The following is a 14,248-nucleotide window of genomic DNA, read 5'->3' as shown; positions in this document are numbered from 1 at the left end:
GCGTTTAGTCCAGCTCGACCCTGCACTCGATCTACACTCGATCGAGTGCTTGCTCGAGTTCTTCCCCAGAACTTTGGTTTATGATTTGTAGTTGTCCTGTCTTATCTCTAGTCTCATTCTATTTGCATTTCTGTTGCATTTACTTATTGTTCTGTTTATTATTGTCTTGCATTAGTTTATTTATTGTAGTTTCTATTTCTGTTCTAGCTTCATATAAGTCATAATCGTTTTGTTCCATTTACATTTAGCATCTAGTTCTTGTAGTTTACTTTCTGCATTTTGCATTTTCATCATAGGATTGTTAGTGACAAACAACCCTTACATTTGGCTTGACTTAGTCTCATATTCATGTCTGAATTGTTCTTAGACACTCAGATAGGATTGACACCTCTTATACTGCAACTGCATAAGGGGAATTGAAACACCTTACCATCCATTCATTCATATCTCACCATTACATACATTCATCATAAATCACCCACACATACAAACGTTGTTTCAAAAGTGGACATGTTGGAATTAATAAAATATCATTAAATTTGTGCTAACATGGGTTAAATCCTCATTGTATTATTTTCCAACACTTTTAATATTAGAATATATGACATATAAAATCAAGTTGATTTAAGTAAGATTGTGTAAAATAATTAAATTATTAGGAACAATGTGACTTAATCATAGCGTATGAATGACTTATTATGTGTTTAGATCCCTTATTTTCTGTAAAAATAATTAAAAATCAAAATAGAATCTCAAACAATAAACAAAAAAACTAAATATAACAAACAAATGGTCATGAAGTATATTACGGGTTAAAAAAAAAAACATTTAGTCATACAAATGGCCGAAAAATTTAGTTATTCCTCTATTTACAAAATATCCAATATTTAAAAAACAAATACAATATAAAACATAAATAATAATAAAAATTATATGCACACGGTGTACCGTAAATTATAATCTAGTAGTAATTAGTAACCATGTGACATACTAATCAATACAATAAAAGATGGAGTGTTTCTCTCCAGAGCTTGACACCTCAGCTTCAACATTGAAGCAGAGACTGACACATCAGTAAAAAAACTCTACCTTATCAAATTATAACATTAATACAGCACATCATATACTGCCAATAAAAATTGAATTATGTTCCACACATGTCGAACCATCAAGACAGCCTTTCCTACTGGGTTTCGATATTCATATGGCCCAAATAAATTAAATAAAGTGATACAATGTCGTTTAACAGTTAGCAGCCTAACGTACAACCAAATTATATGAACATCTTCATCGCTTTCCCTGATTTACCGATTTATGAGAGAAATATTTCTAAAGCAATGGCTCATAATCATAGACGTTTAATAAAATGAGGTAGACTTACTCTAAAATTTTCATTTTCTTTTGCGTGTTGGTTAAGGAATTTTTTCTTCTAAATAATTTTTTAACCCAAATTAAAAAATATTCACAACCCAATTAAAAAAAATCAATATTAACATATATTTTTCAAGTCGTATATCTTCTCAAATAATTTTTTTTTAAAAAGACATAAGAGCATGGCCAATGGTAGTTTCTTTTAGGAGTACTAATAGATTTTAACCCGCGGGATAATATTTTATAACAAAAAAAAAAACTAAATTTTTTAAAAATTGTATTTGTTTTGTTTCTTTTGTTTAATTTTTAAGATTGTATAATTGTATTTTGATTGTTAATTCTAAAATTTGATCAGTTGTATATATGCTAACATGACAGAACAACTATTTAATTTTATTTATAATAATGTTACATTTTTACCGTATTGAATTTTTTATGGCTATTAAAATTTATATTTTTAGTATTTTTTAGATTTAACCCGTGAAAGAACTATTTTTATATTATTATATTTTTCAATTTTTAATATTTTTAAATTTAATCCTTAAGTTTAATGTTTTTTAGATTTAACCCGTGAAAGAATTATATCCGTAAAAATTATTATGCAGTATCAAGATATCATTTAAATTTGAGAGATTATATCATCTCTAAATATAATTTTGGAAATTTTATGGGAATAAACTTTAATGGTTAGAGATATTTTTGGAAAAATCGAAATGTATAGATGTTGCCAAGATTTTATGGCAATAAAGATAATAAATTTTGGTCGATTTAAGAAGTTTTAGTAATTGAGTTTATGTGCAATGCTATTTTTGGAAATTTTTTAGGGGTTAATGTTGTAAAAAACTTTTTAAATAAATAGAACTAAAAGGGCATAACACAAAATGTACTTAAAAAATGTTAATATAGATAATTTGGATTATAATTTTTTCATTATGGAAGCAAACTTTAAACAGCTTCCAAAGATATTGAATAATTATCGGTTCTATTTATATGGCATGTAGAATTAATTTTTGATTTCCTTATATATATATCAAACGAAATTGATTAAAATTTGTTTTTTAAAAATTCTGTTCGGATATGCATTTATAACTGTAATCTGTTTGGCTCTAATTAATTTTAAATTTAATCTGTTTGGCTTCAAGGATTATACATATTCTTATTCCAATTTGAGTGGCATTTCATTATAATAATCTCTAACCCTATGTCTTTTTATTAAAAATACATCCCTTTTAATAATATAGATTAATTAAAAAATAAAAAATAATAATAAAGAAAGATAAAAATTGAGAAGCGTTTCTTCTTCTAGAATCGTAAAAATCGACTCTGTGGACAAAGAGGACATGTGTCAGTTTCTAATAGGTTTATTATTTTCTTTTTTCAAATTTATTACTTAAATATATAATAATATTAAAAAAATAATTAAAATGTATTATTTGAGAGAACGATGAGATGTAGATGGTCTAATAAATCTAAATAAAAAAATTCCCCCTTCTAGCAGCTGCCTCTTTCTATTTTTTTTATTCGAATTCTATCGAGTTAAGCAAAAGCCGAGACTGTAGATCATGTGGAAAATAAAATGTGCTGTTATCTTCGAAACTAAGACTTTTTATGAGTTTTTTTTTTCTGATTTATCTTTGTGTTTGTGGTTTTGGGTAGAAGAGAAATTTTGAGTTTTTCCGACTGAATCTCGTTACGAATTCGGTATTTGCCATGATTCGAGGGTAGAAGGGAAATTTGACACTTTCGGAGTAATTATTTGTTAGGTGATTGAAGATTATGAATAAAGTTGGAAACTTTATAATGTAAACAAGTTCTGGCTTGTGAACATTGTCCAAATTGATATGGAATTATAGGATTTAGCTCAATGGTGTTTGCTTTAGATCTATTACTGAGTTATTTTATGAACTAAACTGCGAATTGAATATGTGAGCTCATATTCATGGCATAGTTACTTTTGTTTTGTTTTATCTGGAATTAAGATTTTGGAAGGTTTATTTTTGAGATTGCAGTTTAAGAATGTTAAACCATTGTAATAAATTGTGCTTGATAATAAATTTGTTAACCATAAAAAACACAATATAAAAAGAGAATTTTTTATAAATGCCCTTTTCAGATGCCCTCTTTTTAAAATACTCCTTTTCTAAGCTATTTTTAATTTCACCCTCTTTTAATTTACAATGCCTATTCTACCCTTATGTCTATTTTGTGAATCCTTCTTTTTCTCAGATCTCACCATCACCGATTTAATCTTATTCTCAGATGTTGCCGTCGTCAATCTCCCTGTCGTTAAAATCGGGAACTCGCCATCACCGTTTCTTTCTTTCTTTCTTTATTTCTTCTTCTCCTTCTTAGATCTAAAAACGTCGTTGTGATTTGTCGATCTCATCGTTATTAAAATCGAGCAAATCGTTACTCGTCGTTGCTAGAATTGGGAAGCGATCATGTTTAGCTTCGTGTTTATCATATGATGGTTTGTAAATATTGTCCTCCTCAGACTTATAGGTGATAGATCTTGCTGGAATTTGTTGAATTTTCTGGGAACTGAATTGGTTGTTGGAAGTACTTTGATTGCTTAATTTTTGTAATTTGTTGATTATGTTTCTAATATTACCAATCTTTTATGTTCACTGGAAACTGGAAAGTAAGTTTTATTCATGAACTGTTAGTGTGTATAGATTGAGAAGTCCATTGATAGTATTTGATCCTAAATTATTTATTCCTCTATTTCCTATAATAAACACAAAAGCGAGAATCCACATGCGTCTTTGTGTATGTGTGTTGAAAAACACACTTCTTCTTGATAAATATAAGGTACGTTAAGGAAGCCCAAGTGAGGAATATGCTCAAGGTGATTCATTGATGGGAATATCAACTTCACATTTGGCCATTACAAAGAAGCTATATATGAAACAGGTTTGGATATCTAAGTAGTTTAGTATATTTATTTTTTGAGTTCCTTCTTTGAATCGATAAAGTTACAGTTTTGTGGATGGTGAAGGGATGAGTGAAGGCCAGACTTGCAGTGGAGTTGACACGTGGAGGTGAAAAGAAAAAAACAGAGCTAAGAAATGGAGTAATGGAGTGCAAGGAGAAGAGCATGTTTTGAATTGTGGTGTTGTTTTTAATATATAATCAAAACTAGCTTTCAGTTATTGGTTTAACGCTATTTCTATATAATCTGGTTTTGTTTCTTGTTTTGTCGAGCAGTTCTTAAGAGTTAAGACTAATTGAAGTTATGTATTAACACAAGTTTTGTTGAGAGTAAGGCCTTGAAGTGTTCATGAATGGATGCGTTAGGAATCCTTATTTCTGATAATCACTTTGTGCAAAATTTGCTTTCTTTGCAAGCCCTCTTTTGCTTTTGTGGCATCTCGATCTGCTTCCATTGTGTACTTAAAGATTTGCATTCTATATGATTGTTGAAATGCCTCATATGATGGTCATGTTTGTATTCTTAAGCTTACACTTATTGTCGCTTTAGTATAAATTGGATTGGTGGGAGAAGAGACTTAATGAGATGTCAGAAAAGAAAGAGGATGAGGAATTGACACTACAAAAATTGGAGGAAGAGTTGAAAGAAATTTGAGCTGAAGTGCTTAGAATTGGAACCTCTAGTGGAGGAAGAGAGAGAAGTTTTCTGGCTGCAAAAGCTCATCTCTTCTCTGATGAGGTTGTTTAATGTTCTTGCGTTCTTAGAAGACTTGGAGGAGTTGAACTAAATTGAATTGTTTATTTTGTATTGATGTTGATAGAGTGGAATTGACGAAGGTGAGGATCTAAGAGCTGCAATCATGAGAGAGCTTAAAGAGGAACTGCAGTTCATGATAATACTTGCACGTATATTTGTAAAAGACAGAACAAGTATTTGTGTGTTGTGTGTATTCGTTGAACTTAAAATATTAACTGTAGAACGTAATTACATTATGAGAGAGAACATTCCTTCTGTATATGTTTTACAATATTTATAAAAACCTTTAACAACATTTTACAAAGTTTTTAAAAGATTTTAAAAGGTTTTTTTTTTTTAATTACAAGGTTTCTACAAAGTTTCTATAAGGGTTTAAATCTTTATAATTTTTAAAAGGATTTTACAATCTTTTGAAAACCTTTTAAAAGATTTTACAAGGTTTTTCAAAGATTTTAAAAGGTTTTTAAAAAGCTTTTAAATGGTTTTTAAAAAGGTTTTAAAAAGTTTTACATTGATTTTTAAAAGGTTTTTAAAAGTTTTATATTGGTTTTTAAAAGGTTTTTTAAAAGGTTTTACAATCCTTATAAAAACCTTTTAAAAAAGATTTTAAAAGGTTTTACAATCTTTATTAAAAGATTTTAAAAGGTTTTTAAAAAACAAATTTCAAGGTTTCTACAAAGTTTCTATAAGGATTTAAATCTTTATAATTTTTAAAAGGACTTTACAGTCTTTTGAAAACCTTTTAAAAGATTTTACAAGGTTTTCAAAGATTTTAAAAGGTTTTTAAAAGGCTTTAAAAAGTTTTACATTGGTTTTTAAAAAGGTTTTTGAAAAGGTTTTTAAAAGTTTTATATTGGTTTTTAAAAGGTTTTACAATCCTTATAAAAACCTTTTAAAAGATTTCACAAGGTTTTAAAAGGTTTCTAAAAAAGATGTTAAAAGGTTTTATAATCTTTATAAAAAGATTTTAAAAGGCTTTTTTAAAAAAAATTACAAGGTTTCTACAAAGTTTCTATAAGGATTTAAATCTTTATAAATTTTAAAAGGATTTTACAATCTTTTGAAAACCTTTTAAAAGATTTTACAAGGCTTTTAAAAGATTTTAAAAGGTTTTTAAAAAGGTTTTTAAAAAGGTTTTAAAAAATTTTACATTGGTTTTTAAAAGTCTTATATTGGTTTTTAAAAAGGTTTTAAAAAGTTCTTAAAAGGTTTTACAATCCTTATAAAAAGCTTTTAAAAGATTTCACAAGGTTTTAAAAGGTTTCTAATTTTCTTTTAAAAAGTTTTACAATCTTTTTAAAACCTTCTAAAAACTTCATGGTTTTATTGTATATGACAATAACTTCTTGCTTGAACCATGAACTCCAATTATTTCCCGACTCTAGACATTAAAACAACCATGAATTATATCTAAAAATTGTATTCAGGAAGACATGAATCCCAAAACTAATTTCCAGATTTTGTTTTAAAACTTAATTAGTAAGACCAAAAGTATTAATTCAGAAGCTAGATGTGTAGTTTACATATCAAAAATAGATGAGAAACAAAGCCAAGGTCAAAAGTAGAAAAAATTGTTGTGTGGGTACATGATATCCTTAATAGGGGTCAAAACTTTGTTCAAAATTGACAATTTGGGTATCTGCAAAATCACCCACAACAAGAAAAGTCACTGTTACATATCTTCTCTCTTACACGATGCACAAATCCGGCTTGTGACGTCTAATTCAAAGGAACTTTATTAGATCCAACCATTGCTCCTTGCTTCACCAGTCACCACAGTCCTCTTCAATCTATATCCTTGTAACTTCTTACCTTAAAAGAATGAAGCACAACTGAAGTTTCAGTAATCTCATCATCACATGTCTTCACATAGCCTTTAATATGTGATGAACTTATCCTACAAAAAAATCATAATCTAGAATTCAACACTATAAATTAAGAACATAATCTGCAAATGATGTAATGATCCCATGATCAATTCAAAAGCAGAGACATCCCAACGAAGCAACAAATCATATTTTTAAGCACCAATCAATGGATCCCAAACTTAATTACTCGAAGACAGAGACCGCATGGTATTATAGTGTTGGAATCGCACCTCAAGGAATAGAACGAGTCATGACTTGGATTTAGGGATTCGAGTTTTAAATTGGAATTTGTACCTTCATCTTCTTCGCAATATCAATCGAATATGGAAAAAAATAGGGATCTGAACTGGTAACGAAGTGACCTTCCAGCACAGACAACGATTCATCGGCTTCTATGGACGAATCTGGGCGACATACAAAGAGGAGGATCGCAGAGAAGCAGAGATTGCGCAAAGAGGAAGAGAGATCGAAGAAGAAAGATATTGAAGAAGGAGTTTGAAGACGCCGAATAGAAGGAGAGTGAGGCAAAAAATTAGGTTTAGAATCATTAAGGATAAAATTGTCATTTTATATTAAGATAGGGGTAGTTTTAAAAATGGTTTCTTCAAGAGGGTAGTTTTAAAAAGAAGCTCACTAAAAGGGGCATTTTTAAGAATATCCCAAAAATTTACAGCACACCTTCTATTGTGTTTTGAAGATATTTTATCTCGGAATTCTTTGCAAACAAAGAAAACAATAATTTGATTCTCAGTTTGTTTTCCAAAACATTTGAGCTTTGATTCTTACTGTAAGAAGAACTTCAATCCACATTTATTTAAATATTATAATTAATATATATAAACTTAATAAAATTTTAAAATTTTACGAATATGTAAAATTTAAAAAAGTTTAAAATACTATATAATATGGTTATATAGTAGATGAGTTATAAAAAAGACATGTTAGAATTAATAATATATCATTAAATTTGTTCTAACACGGGTTAATTCTTGAAACAACCCCACCCATTTAAAAAAAAAATAATAATATAACTAAATACCCTATAATACTTAATTATAACCAACCTACAAACCAACAACAAATCAACATGCACAGCAGAAGACAAATCAAACCAAAACCAATTTAATATAAATACCATATCAATTATAACCAATTAAAACCATCATCCTAACATGCTTCTCAAAAGGTTCCAACAACAAAATAACATAAATACAACACAATAACTGAGACCCTAGATCATCCTCCTCCTCATTGCCATGATTCCACACTACACATGTAACTACACCACAAACACAATGAGATATATGAGTTTTACCAGAAATATCCAATGAGGCGATCCTCCCATCTACGCGCTATACACACAAGCAAATCAAGAGTACAACCACAAATAAAACATAACAAACCAGTCATTATAATAAAACACCCAAGAACACATTCACCACACCTACACATATCATCACACAACAATTCATAAAACCCAATCGCTTAGATAAGCTCATGGTCACGCACTCACCTTATCAAGCTGATTCTAACAACAAAAACAACAAGGAGAAACTCTCCTTGCGTCTGCAACAGCCTACCAACATCCTACAACAAGTCACACAACCAAAGGCAACCTTAAAGCACACTGGACAGAAACATCAGAAAAGAACAGTCTTAAAGACGAAATCATAAAATGAAAACCAACTGTTAACTATCAAATCTCTCCGGTGAAAAGCTAACCCTAGACGTCACGAACATTCCCACAAAATATCGCGCCGATCGGAAAGCAGACGAGACTACGATCTCAGTTACAATCCCCGATGGTCCCAACTCGCGTCTGAGAAAACGTGTCTCACGAAACTGCCAATAACTCATCGAGATTAAATCCAAATCCACTTCTGTAAAAATGATAATGACGATGAAATACTTGAGAATAACTCTACCAAATTTCGTTACCTTTGACAACGATTTAATATGTCGAAATTATTTCCTCCCAAATCCTAACAATTCTGCTCCTTCTCCTTCTCTGTAAGATAAAACTTTGTTGATTTCGCTTTCCTTCTCCTTCACACCAAATCGACCAAAGCTCTCTCTTTCTCTGAGACTCTAGTGTCGACAATCCACAAAAAGGAGAAGGAGGCGACACTTTCAAAAAAATCTAGGGCTTTCGGTTTAATTAAATTAAACTAAGATTTAATTAAATCGATAATTAAACCAAAATTAATTAAATTCCACTCCTTCGATTTATTCAACACAACCCAAAATATAATCGCGGAACACGGATGTTGCAAATTCTCATTTTATTATCTGTTAACACTATTAATATTAGAATATTTGACATATAAAATTAAGTTGATTTAACTAAGATTGTGTAAAATAATTAAATCATTAGAAAAATGTGACTTAATCTTAGCGTATAAGTAACTTATTATATATTTAGATCTCTTATTTTTTGTTATAATAATTAAAAATCAAAATAGAATCTCAAAAAATAAACAAAACGAACTAAATATAACAAAGAAATGGTCATCAATATTGCGAATTAAAAAATTAATATAAAAATTTAGCCATACAAACGGCCGAAAAATTTAGTTATTTTTCTATTTGCAAAACATCCAATATTTAACAAATAAATATAATATAAAATATAAATAATAAAGCGGGTTAAAATCTAGTTTATTCTAAAAATATAAAACGCACCCGTTTTCTTTTTATTTTATAACAGTATGTTTACATTCAGATCGTATTAGTTATGGTATTTTTAAGTTACAATCTTTTCATAGAAAATTTTAACAAGAATTGAGTGGACAAGAAAGATTTTGTGGTTGACATCTAAATAAAATGAAAATATGTTTTAGAATCAGAGTACTTTATGTTGAATAAAAACGTGATTGTAAAATAAGTTCATAAAATATTTTAAGAAATAATTTCATTAGATATTTTATTCGGCTTCACTACAAAGAAAAAAAAAACAACTTATCTTGGAAGCTAACTTCTTAACCACATACATACTCACTAACAACCTAACTGTGAGAACTGAGAATGAGCTTCTCCTTCCGAAGTGATTTAAATGTGGAGGAGCTTATCGCCGTAAAAAAGTTCCAAACTGAATTGAAAGAGAGTTTGAGAGTTTGAATTTGTATTGCTGTTGATGGAAAAAGTCTTCGATCCTTACAAGTGACACCCCCCTTACATATTTATACCGACCAATTAATTACCCAATTAATGCATAATTAATAAGACACGATTTGCGCGGACTAATTAATCCTCTTGAATGTAGGAATCTTTGACCGGGCCCGAGCTGCGAGCTGGCCAGCATGAAGCGTCTCCGCGCTCTCTTTCTTTCTCCGGGCCTGATGGGCCGATCGGTAACATGCTTTCGGCCCATTAGACAAGCCCGGCCTAGGCCCTCTTGCCTATTACCCGAGATGGCAGATCGTGGGTACAACAGTTGCCCCCCAAGTCTCCCGAGCTGAACAGTTCGGGGGACTTTTAACCTTCGAGCGATCAATTTCGGGAAACTGAATATTCCCCCATATCTCCACGATTTGATTGAGGTAATGATGGGATTTGCCTTCCCGAACAAGCCTCGGGGCCCACTAGGTGGCGTGTTGGTTATAAGAGAGAAAAGAAACGGTGCGAGACCTTTCACTTCCCCAGGCAATCATTGCTTTCTGGTGCCGTGTATAAAGGTAATCCTCGACTTCTCTCTCACCCTTAATCTTCAATCGTGTTTATGTTTTTGTGCTCTTAGATTTTCTCTCTTTTCTCCCGTAAACCTCTCTACTTTCGCCGGAAAAAACCTTTACTCTTCCTTCGTTCTTCACTAACTTCCCGGAAAAGAATGTCTCCTCCGAAATCCTCGTCGGGTAAACCCACAAAACCCCTGATTCCAGGCGTTTTTGGCCCTCACCCGCCATCAATTCTCTCGGCGGAGAATATAGCCGAGATTAGGGGATCCACTGGGATTCCCTCGGAGATCGAGATTAGGTTCCCGAAGGTTCACGAGTCTCCGGAGAATCCTCCCCCGGGGTACTATTGCGCGTTCAAGATATTTTTCTCCGCGTGTGGTCTGTCGTTTCCCCTTCCCGAACTCATCGTGAAGATGATGTTCGAACTGGGCTTTGCTCTCCCCCAGATGTGCCCGAACTTTGTCCGAACCGTCATGTGTCTTCAAACTCTGGGGGAAGAGTTTGACTACAAACTATCCCTGGCCGACTTTCTTCAAGTGTACACGGTGAAGACAGGTCGCACCAAGGGCACGCTCTACGTAAGTCCGCTTTCCGGACTGAAGGTCTTCGACGACCTTCCTGAGAAAGATGAGAAGTGGCGGAAGTCTTACTTTTTCTTCCTGGTCAACGAGCTCACTTTTGGCCACCTCGCAAATTCACACATATCGAAGTGGACTTCGAAAATTGGTAGAACGGTGCTCTTAGTTTGGTGTCCTTAATACATTACTATTCTTTCTGTTACTTACTCCTTGTCGTTCCTGTCTCAGACCACTTCGAGCGCGGGTTGCTTTGCCCTACTTTCGTGGAGTTTTTCTCGCGGTTCTGCAGCCAGGGTCAGATCGCCTGGGACTCATTTTCGTGTGAAAGGATTAGAGAATCCACAACGCGGCTCAGGGGACGTTCTCTCGTTTGCTCCGACCCCATAAGCACTTCGGAGATGAATTATAGAGAGGAAAGGGCCTCCCAACTCGCCGAGAAGGATGCGAAGTTGAACATGGCGGCAGCGCTTGCCGAGGGCAAAGCTCGCCTCCCTAAGAAGTGTGGTCCCTCTTCCTCTGAGGTAGACGGGACTTCAGCACCCCCTGCTGGCCCTTCCGAGCCTCTTACGGGGGCTTCCGGGCTCCTGCCTAGTTCGCCCGGGCCTGCCGTAATTGTCGTAGCGGACTCTAGTGATGAGCCGCGAGAGGTTATTACTCCCTCCGTCGAGGTCAGCTCCCAGCGGGCGGACTCGTCCAAAAAGAGGAAGGAACCTGAGACTTCCTCGCCTCTTCGCGAGAAGAGCCGAGCTCGGACTGGTTCGTCAGGGGACGAGCGAGGTAAGTCTAGTTCGAAAGATAGGGGTCCTTCCTCATAGAGGAGGTCTAAGGAGTCCGGGGATTCCTCTGGCAGGCCGCTTTCAAAGGAACGTCGTTCCTCCCCCCGAGGTAATAACAACTCGAGGTGTTTTTTTTTTGTTTGTTGGGTCTCGGGGACCAAGTAGAATAACATCGTTTGTTCATTTCAGTTCCCCCTGTATCCCCAGCTGATCTGATGAGGAGTTACACTCGGCCAGGAGTTCGGGTTCCGGCGTTTGCAGACATGTCCGAACTCAACCGTGCGAACTTCTTCCGCTTCGCGGACAAGATTGGCGAGGTTAGTGACACATGCTTCCTTAGCTTTTGTTTTTCTTTACCACCTTTGCCGTTTTTTNGACTTCGAAAATTGGTAGAACGGTGCTCTTAGTTTGGTGTCCTTAATACATTACTATTCTTTCTGTTACTTACTCCTTGTCGTTCCTGTCTCAGACCACTTCGAGCGCGGGTTGCTTTGCCCTACTTTCGTGGAGTTTTTCTCGCGGTTCTGCAGCCAGGGTCAGATCGCCTGGGACTCATTTTCGTGTGAAAGGATTAGAGAATCCACAGCGCGGCTCAGGGGACGTTCTCTCGTTTGCTCCGACCCCATAAGCACTTCGGAGATGAATTATAGAGAGGAAAGGGCCTGCCGACTTGCCGAGAGGAATGCGAAGTTGAACATGGCGGCAGCGCTTGCCGAGGGCAAAGCTCGCCTCCCTAAGAAGTCTGGTCCCTCTTCCTCTGAGGTAGACGGGACTTCAGCACCCCCTGCTGGCCCTTCCGAGCCTCTTACGGGGGCTTCCGGGCTCCTGCCTAGTTCGCCCAGGCCTGCCGTAATTGTCGTAGCGGACTCTAGTGATGAGCCGCGAGAGGTTATTACTCCCTCCGTCGAGGTCAGCTCCCAGCGGGCGGACTCGTCCAAAAAGAGGAAGGAACCTGAGACTTCCTCGCCTCTTCGCGAGAAGAGCCGAGCTCGGACTGGTTCGTCAGGAGACGAGCGAGGTAAGTCCAGTTCGAAAGATAGGGGTCCTTCCTCAGAGAGGAGGTCTAAGGAGTCCGGGGATTCCTCTGGCAGGCCGCTTTCAAAGGAACGTCGTTCCTCCCCCCGAGGTAATAACAACTCGAGGTGTTTTTTTTTTTTTTGTTGGGTCTCGGGGACCAAGTAGAATTACATCGTTTGTTCATTTCAGTTCCCCCTGTATCCCCAGCTGATCTGATGAGGAGTTACACTCGGCCAGGAGTTCGGGTTCCGGCGTTTGCAGACATGTCCGAACTCAACCGTGCGAACTTCTTCCGCTTCGCGGACAAGATTGGCGAGGTTAGTGACACATGCTTCCTTAGCTTTTGTTTTTCTTTACCACCTTTGCCGTTTTTTAACGAGCTGCGCTTTCCCAGCTAATGATCGAGTTCAACTCCTCGGTAGCGTCTTACGAAGATCAGCTGTTTGCCTCTCCTTCCTCTTCCGAAGTGAGCCATCTCCGGGAAAAGATTGCTGATCTGGAAGCCCAGGTGAAGGAGTACGCCAGATTAGAGGCCGAGAACGCTGCTACCGTGGAGAAAGCCGAACAAATCCGGGCTCGGACGAAGAGAGCCGAGGTACAGGTGCTCGACCTCGGAATTGCCAACGAAGACCTCCGAGACAAGCTAAAGAAGGCATGAGACCTCTACTACGAGGCCGCGGAGGATGCGAAGGCGGCAAGGAGTAGGTTGCACGAGGTCGAGCTCCGCAACCAGTTGCTCGAAGCTGGAAATAGCTGCGAGATTGAAAGGGTGCGGAGAGAAGAAAGGCAGGCAATGAGACGAACTCTCCGCCCATTAGTCGAGGAGATGAAAGTCACTTTCGAAGAGAGGGAGAAACTGGCCCCAGCCAAGATCCGAGCCGCCGAGATCAGGGCTAACCGGATGCTTATCGAGGAGATCTCGAGGGGAGAAATCTAAGACATGGAAGCTGAGCTCGGGCTCCTGAAAGCCGACGAGGAGGAGGCCGACGAAAAGGTTTCGAAGGTAACTCTCCGTGACCTCGACCTCTCTGGATTTTCAGACCTTTTGGCGGATACGCCCGATCTTTTATGCAGCGAACACCCTTTGAGCATTACAATCGACGAGTCCGGCACTAATCTCGGGCAAATGTCGAATCAGGGGATCGACGACTTTCTAGCGAACACCAAGTCGGTAGAGGAGCTTGAAGAGATGGGACTGGCCCTTTCCGAAGCGGCATCGGACCCCGCTCCCCATACTCAGTAGTTTCTATATCGGGGTTGTTTTGGCACGGGTTGC

At 36.0% G+C, this 14,248-nt stretch overlaps 1 protein-coding gene and 2 long non-coding RNA genes across 3 annotated transcripts; 2 read left to right on the top strand and 1 right to left on the bottom strand.

Moving 5' to 3' along the window:
• On the top strand, positions 3,526 to 5,314 carry LOC104770993. Its single transcript, XR_764691.2, has 3 exons — positions 3,526 to 4,284; positions 4,370 to 5,041; positions 5,124 to 5,314. It is a non-coding gene; the product is annotated as an uncharacterized LOC104770993 (long non-coding RNA).
• On the bottom strand, positions 6,536 to 7,464 carry LOC104770992. Its single transcript, XR_764689.2, has 2 exons — positions 7,158 to 7,464; positions 6,536 to 6,956 (listed from the first exon to the last, which is right to left on the bottom strand). It is a non-coding gene; the product is annotated as an uncharacterized LOC104770992 (long non-coding RNA).
• On the top strand, positions 10,754 to 12,583 carry LOC109131202 (uncharacterized protein At3g60930, chloroplastic-like). Its single transcript, XM_019241890.1, has 4 exons — positions 10,754 to 11,327; positions 11,408 to 11,956; positions 12,145 to 12,272; positions 12,425 to 12,583. The coding sequence occupies exons 1-4, from the start codon at positions 10,754 to 10,756 to the stop codon at positions 12,581 to 12,583; spliced, it is 1,410 nt and encodes a 469-aa protein (XP_019097435.1).

This window comes from Camelina sativa, chromosome 20 (genome assembly GCF_000633955.1).
Source record: "Camelina sativa cultivar DH55 chromosome 20, Cs, whole genome shotgun sequence".
Taxonomy (NCBI): Eukaryota; Viridiplantae; Streptophyta; class Magnoliopsida; order Brassicales; family Brassicaceae; genus Camelina; species Camelina sativa.
This window is presented reverse-complemented; position numbering and strand designations above follow the sequence as displayed.

Coding starts and splice junctions, on each gene's coding strand:
- LOC109131202 (XM_019241890.1), top strand. CDS start 10,754: ATGTCTCCTCCGAAATCCTCGTCGGGTAAACCCACAAAACCCCTGATT. Junction 11,328..11,407: donor GAAGTGGACTTCGAAAATTG/GTAGAACGGTGC, acceptor TTCCTGTCTCAG/ACCACTTCGAGCGCGGGTTG. Junction 12,273..12,424: donor TCGCGGACAAGATTGGCGAG/GTTAGTGACACA, acceptor TTCCTGTCTCAG/ACCACTTCGAGCGCGGGTTG.